The 7,613-nt window shown below is 41.0% G+C and overlaps 1 protein-coding gene across 1 annotated transcript; it reads right to left on the bottom strand.

Moving 5' to 3' along the window:
- Positions 1–3,055: 3,055 nt before the first annotated feature.
- LOC139644803 (RNA-binding Raly-like protein) lies at positions 3,056–6,984 on the bottom strand. The gene is made up of 6 exons (XM_071520296.1): positions 6,890–6,984; positions 6,185–6,232; positions 5,126–5,319; positions 4,223–4,336; positions 3,672–3,829; positions 3,056–3,088 (listed from the first exon to the last, which is right to left on the bottom strand). Exons 1-6 carry the CDS (start codon positions 6,982–6,984, stop codon positions 3,056–3,058), a joined length of 642 nt encoding a protein of 213 aa, XP_071376397.1.
- Positions 6,985–7,613: the final 629 nt, after the last annotated feature.

Below are 7,613 nucleotides of genomic sequence, written 5' to 3'. Positions count from 1 at the left end.
GACTTTATGTTGTAGAAGTTTGTACTGGAGGTAACCCCTCCTCCTCAACACACACACACACACACACACACACACTCTCTCTCTCTCTCTCTCTCTCTCTCTCTCTCTCTCTATCTCTCTCTCTGTGAATCATTTAGTGTTTATGCAGTACTTGGGCATTGGACCTATCTACTTGCAGTGGCCATTCTCCGAGTCTGGATCAAATATTTATTTTTAAAAACAGTGCAGAATGAGGAATTATTATTATGGCCACTTGGACACAACTGCATAGCTTTGATCATTGCATGTAGAGCTTAAACTGCAGAAAAGAAACCTGTGATGTTTCTCACACTACATGCATGCCTTTAAACACTTCAGCATGAGCATGAGCATGGCAAATTGAAACCACGGAAATGCAGGGGAAAGTAATATTTGGGGTGCTGCCAACAGTGTCCGTGTCCAACAGTATCCCCAATTTCACCATGGAAGATGAAGAGTGTAGATATGATAGAAGGCAGACGGTCTTTGTGACTATCTAATTATTCATGGAGCAATGAATTAAATATTTAAATGCTTGCTTCCCATAAGATCTAAGTCATAAAACTACTTACATCAGATCTATCTTTGACTTATATGAAACAATGCTGGGTGCAGGATGTGCATCCTTCCTCGGCTATGGCCAATCACAGATGTATTATAAAGATCCTGACCCCTATTACACTCATAATTTCTCCAGCAGCTACAGGCCGGTGATTGATTCAGTTCATCACACACTGAACATTGTCCATATTAGAGGAGCTGCATGACTGATCATAGTAGTTACTGGCAGCTAGCCAGGACTGATAGAACCAATTATACCTGCAACCCAGCCAGTGGCCCTCCTTAACCTGTGGAAATGATGATCTGGTGCTAATGAAGTGAGTGAATTAGAAACGCCATCTGTTGCCGCCACGCCGCCGCTTATCTCTCACAGGCCACAGACACTGCTGTAGTTTTCAAGGGCATTTTATGAAAAAATGAGGATAAATGCATATTCATACCCTGCATTAGAGCATAGGATGGATGTGCAGGATTGCTGTAATCAAACCTGAGTGGAGAATTAATACATTCAGCGTCTTCATTTTCACCCTGCGGTTCCCATTTGTTTTCAAAATGTTTTAAAGTTTACGGTTAGGAATAAAGTATATAGAAGTTGCATCAACAGTTAACTTTTGGATCGTTGCGAGTCAGATAGTTTGCTGTGCTACTTCTGATGCCAAATGAGGTTAATAAAAAGGTTGTTCCATAACCGCTGCAGTGAAATTGGTTTTCAAGCCTTAAGTGAAAATAAGGTTTGTGTTGAACGGCGGACCCACAAAGAAAGTGTGTATGGTTTTCTCAGTCATCTGTGAAAAATGAAAGATACAATATACACAGGCTATGGGATGCCATATTTTCAACAACCTTTTTTTGGGAGGAACTGATTTATTCCAAAAACAGTTGGTGTTTTCATCCATAGCTGTATAACAGATGCAACGAATACAAATGATACATAATAGCCACATTTTTAACATGCTGGTCATAAAAATAGTCTTCTTTTACATTTGATAACCATAAACAGAATTTAAAATGCATCTTTCTTGTAACCGTCATGAATAACAAATGACAAACATGATGTGCATACAACATGGAGACATTGTGGAAACCGCCTGTGAATGAATTATATACATTCCAGCAAGATGTACGAACAAAGCAAATCACATAATAGTCAAGTGTAAAAGAAATGTGTTACTCTTACATTCATATTTAGCTCTCTGCCAGCATCCTGGCTCACCACAGTTTTCAAAATACAGAAACAGAACAAACATACATTTGGGGCAGAACAGAGGGCGTCTCATGGTTCATCTGATTGCTCATATAACTGTATCTTCTATGCACAATACAAACCATAATATATTAAGCACACAATAGATCGTCCTTATTTTTAAGAAAGGCAAACAATTTGAAGGAAAAAATTGATTGCTGTTTGCAACTGATCTTGCGGTAGCCTGGAGAATATTGATAACCAGCGTTTTGATGGAGCACACATCGGTAGTGTCATGTTCTAATGAGGCAAACAAGCACAAACAAGTTCAAAAAAGTCTTCCTCTCTGCCGTCAGTCTTTCCCCTCATTGTTTTTCCTTTGATTTCAAATGCACCTTCCTCATCAAGAAGGGTTTGCTGGTATCTGTTCTCCCGACTTCATGTGGGCTTCCTATTCCCAACTTGAAAAAGAGATGAAACAACAAGGAGACTGCGGTGAAAATTCTCCATTATGTTTATCAGACATTTTCTCACAGTATCCCTATATAGACAATTTGGCTAGAATGTTCTATAGAAAATGCACTTGATCAGTTCCAGGTGCTGTATCTGCAAGAATTCACATGCTCATGATATTACCTGCAAAAACTATAATATAGTGTTTATCCACCCTAGGACAAACAGTTCATTACTGCCATCATCTTCATGATCTATCGTGTTCGGCACAGCCAAAAAATATTTCTGTTATCGGGCACTTGAGGACAGCAGGGAGGAAATGTCAGCCAAGAGGCAAATTCAATCTCATAGCTATTTGTTCATACAGGGAAAATCAGGGGACATTTAAATGTCGTTTGATGGAAAGTGTGGATGAGACGGAGTCCTATCTCTGTGGCTGTTCAGACAGTCATCAGCGATAACTGCCGAGAAGCTGCCTTTCCTTACGCTCAGAGACGGAGAGAATGACAGGCCATTTAGAAGAACAGTGTGGAGGATTAAACTGGAAGATGATGATAGGTGTTTCTCACTCTCTCACTCTACTTGAAAGTGGAAACATAAGCCTCAGAAAGCCTCAGAAGGTCCTGTTAAGACTATAAAATTGTTGGACACAGCCGGGCATATTATGGAATTATTTTTCATATTCCACTATATTCCTATTCACCAAATCAAATGCAGAGTATATTGTGCAATGGGTTGTTTGTTCCTGTATAAATCTTTGAATACCTTGTGCAAAAGTTCGTTCATGCCCTTTAGTTAGTTCATGCCCTTTTCAAGCAGAAAATTAAATACTGACCTTGCTCAATTGTCTATATCTGATATGTGGTTCTCTATCTGCAATGACAAGGGAAAAAACAGATCATAACCATCACTTCCTTGTATAGACACAGATGTGTTGCTAGGCACCAGCGGGGTAAACTCTCATGTAATTGGCCAGCAAAATAAGCAAAATAAGTACCATGTTTTTCTGATCCATCAAAACCAAATAATAATTTTGTGATTCTGTTAACTTCTTAGTTTGTTTAAAATGTCACATACCTGGCTGTCACCATTAAGTAGAAATGGGAAAACATCAAGAATTAGTAATTTAGGATTGTGTTGACGATCCAGAGATATTGACAGCTCAAAAATAATGCAATAATCAATGCTTAGTCCTGATAGACTAACAATGTAAAAATACAACACGCTTGGCAGCTTTTATGAAATTCAAAAAGAGCATCTAGACTACAAATGCAGGAGGGGGACATACATATGGATACACACACAGACACACACACACACACACACACACACACACACACACACACAGTGGCCCCCCTCTGAAAACATAATCCCAGCATGCACTTGAGTGAGCGCAGAACCCAGTGACCCCACTCAGCCTGGTGCCTGTAAACTCTAAATATCTTGGCCTGCTCACCATGTTGCCGGCGCCTTCATCTTCAAAGTCGTCTTCGCCGCCGTCCGTCATCTCCCCCGCCTCCACCTCGGCCGTCCCCTCCCCTTCCTCCTCACCAGAGTGGTCTGCCGCGTCACCATGGAGACACTCATACGCCTCCTCCTGTTTCCTCTGCATCTCTGGGGAAAAAGAGGGAGAGATGGGGGGGGGGGTGAGAGAGAGGGGAAGAGAGAGAGAGAGAGAGAGAGAGAAAGATTGGTGGTTAACTTCAGAACAGAGCGACCTCAATATTCAATATTCCACAGAACATAATAGATTTATTCACTGGATATCTTATTGTTGCTAATAGAGCAATCTCTCTGTCAGACAAGTCACCATACAAATCCTTGATATTTTCTGTATCACTTTGCCCTCAGCTCTCCTGAAACCCAGCGTGCATTTCTCATTTCAATTCTCTCTCTTTCTCTCTCTCTCTCTCTCTCTCTCTCTCTCTATCTATCTCTCATGTATATATGCATATCTTCCAACAGACAGCTTCTCTTCCCCCTCCCCTCCCCTCCTTCATATCGTACCGGCATCAGAACGATGTTGCCTCTCAATCTTCTCCAGCCTTCCCAGTAGAGAGTCGATCTTAGTCTTGATCTGTGACAGCTCCTTTTTGATTGTTAGGAGCTGGTCTGTCTTGACTGCGAGCACACATTCATAAATAAAGTTAAAAAGCATAATTAATGTGATATTTGCCATGGAAATCAGTTATACACATATTATGTTGGATATATTGCTACAGTGGCTGTGTCTATGGTTTCTTTGTCACAAAGAATGAACCAAGCATGAGCTACTGCACTACATGTCTTAATTGTAGGGATGGGACGATATATCAAAATTCAATATAGTAGTATAGAAGTATCTTGGGGCAGAAAAATGAATCGTGATATTAGCTATATTTTATTTTGCTACAGTAATCACAAATGACCCGGCTTGTCCATCACAATTTCATAACCTCTCCATCAATTTTTTTTTATTTGCACTTTGTAATGACATTTTTAAATTGTTGTTTACACTCTAGCAAGCTAATGTCATTGCTAGAAAGATTTGTGTCTTTCAGAAATAAACAAAATTCTGCACAGTCAGACTTTGTTGCCATTGAACTTTTATTTATTACATTGTATCATGGCTGTATTGAATCGTGAAGCCCATATCGTGTATTGAATCATATGGTGAGATATGCACATCGCCCCATCCCTACTTAATTGCCAAGTTCATCTTATTGAATGTGGTTGAGGCATGGTCAATGAAAGGGCATGGGGGGGGGGGATAGGGATGGAAACCAAAGTTTAGGGGACCCAGCATTGTCTTGTAGTAACAATATGGGAAGCAGCAGTGAGCACAGCACATCTGAACAATGAGAGTGAAGGAACGCAGGAAAGAGTGGAATAGAAGAACGGAAGGAAGCAAAGAGAGAAAGAGAAACATACGTTTAGGGCCTGTGACAGAAGAGCCGGCATTGAGCGCTCGAGGGGAGGAAGAGGAGGAGGAGGAAGAGGAAGAGCAGGTCCTGACCGGAAAGGAGGATTTGGCTCTGCGTGTGGACGGGACAACTACCCGCGAGCGTTTGATCGGGATCACAGCCCGAGTCGGGGGAACGACACGACCGTGGTACTCAAAGAGTCTGAAGAGACATGAGAAGCAGAGTTGGAGAAATCTTAGAAATATGTTACCAAGGTATTCCAGTAAGCAATACATCCTTTTTCCAAGGGGGAGGGAGAGTTATCACTGGCTTTATTATTGGCACTGAACAACAAAGTGCATATCGTCAAGTTAGTGCTTTTTCAGTAATCGCTCTTGCAGTCCCTCATTGTTGTTGTTCATCGCTCCAGCAACAACAAGCGCTTACGAAGCACGCAATAGACACGCTGTAAAAGATGTCTGAACAACAGTGGTACATATTGAACAACGCCGTAGTCACTCAATCAAATTCTCCTCCCCATTGCCTAAGACATACCAAATTGCCATAATGGCAATAATGACTCAAAGCTGAAGGATCCGACTTTCAGGGATACTGCAAAGTAGAGGAAGTAAACAAACCAATGAAAATGTCAGAGGGAAGACACATTCTCTGCCTCGCTGGCGTAAATGACCAGCCGGGGGACTATCTGACATTCAGTACTCGCCTATACGGATAAAAGCATCATTAGTAAGCCCAATGGAGAGGAATAAAAACCTCCCCAATATGACATTCATTACGCCTATGATAATGCAGTTACTTTGCCTCAGATGGAAATGGGGCTATTCCGCTCAAAACTCGTCTTTATGTAAGTAGCTGTCTAAGGGGGAGAAGGGGGGGGGGGGGTGTATACTGAAGGGCAAAATATCAGGAGAGGGGGACTTGAAAAACAATATGCAAAGTAAGAAAGGGATAGAAAGTACAGGCTGTCTATGCTATTTTTTACCACCACTCACACCAGATATTATTATTAATAATATCTGGTAAGATAGTTATTATTATTATTATTATTATAATCTTTTCTGCATACCTGCTGTAGAAATCATCCCTGTAGTAGTCATAGTCAAACTCATACCCGCTGTGAAGACAAAAAAAAAAGGACCAGTTTATTGCTGTTTTTTTTTTTTATGATGTTTATGTACATAAAGTCAGTACATTTGATGGACAGCTGAAGATTGTTAGTGTTAAAATGTATGCACACATTTTTAGCGTGGGTGGCCCAAACAAGTAGGAAACAAACTCTTTACCACCATTTTCTACCAGGCTTTACCACTGGAGCTATACAGAACCAGGAGACACTGATAGACATGGAGAGACAGGGCTAAGTGGAAAAAATAACATGCTAGTAAGGTACATATACATCCTCATACTGTACTGCAGATTCACATCCAAACCAAACAACCTCTAAATAGTGTTTTCTAAACAACTCTAATCTTAGTATATTTTGTATTTTTTCTATATTTTTGTTAGCCTGTCATGATGTCAGCCATGTCACAACCGACTAAAATGGCAAGAATGAATGAATCTGCAACACTAACAGACAAGAAGAGGGTCTGATAGCGTCGGTAGGGAGTTCGCTGTTCCTCTACAAGTACCCAGTCTGCCAGTGAGTATCTTTAGCAGATGTTTATGTAAATGCAGCCACCAGAAGGTAAGTATAGCAAGGAAAAGTAGGTCAGCAAAGTAATATCAGGCCGATACAGTACAAGAAGAGATGTGCTTTTCGCACACCGACCTGTAGAGAGAGGAGAGAGGCCTCTTGGAGCCCACCTTGGGCCTGTAGGGTTTGGGCTCTCCTGCCATGTTGATGTCTGCAAAACAAAATGCCATTTGTAAGCATGGTATGATACGGCTGTGGTTTATAAAACTTACAACAAAATGAAAGAGGAAACATACAAACACATACAGGGCAAAGATGTTGACAGTGAATAGTTGTTAAGACAGCCTGCACCAACGATGAAAACCTGTGTAAGTATAGCTCCAAAATAAAAGTTGAGATGTTATGAAACTGTCCACAAGTTTCCAAAGAAAATTGAGTTGACTTGAACATACACACATATAACATACACACACGCAAACACACACATACTGTCAGGTGAAAACTTTGTATCTCCAACCTTTCATCTTTTCAGCCTTGTTTTTAGCTTGGCCACCATGCACTTTTGAGTTCGTCCAAATGGTTTTGAAACGGTTTCATCAGCCCAGCAGGTCGGAGAATTTTCTCAACCCAAATTAAAGTTGAAAATCAGTTATGAGGTTTTTACTCAACAGCGACGGATAAAACCACACAAAGCAACTTTCACTTTTCCAAGTCAAACGGAAGGGAGACGAGGGACACCACTAATTAGCGGATTTTCTTTTGAGAGGAAACATGAGCGCAAGGTGAGATTAGAGAGCTGACAAACGTTAGAAGGCTGATTCCCCTAAATCACCTCCCAGACACCGACACATCACACGGG

Source organism: Centroberyx affinis, unplaced genomic scaffold (assembly GCF_046629955.1).
Source record: "Centroberyx affinis isolate AG114_WGS23_722 - 3 ecotype Tasmania unplaced genomic scaffold, CSIRO-AGI_Caff_v1 ptg000790l_1, whole genome shotgun sequence".
Lineage (NCBI taxonomy): Eukaryota > Metazoa > Chordata > Actinopteri > Beryciformes > Berycidae > Centroberyx > Centroberyx affinis.
This window is presented reverse-complemented; position numbering and strand designations above follow the sequence as displayed.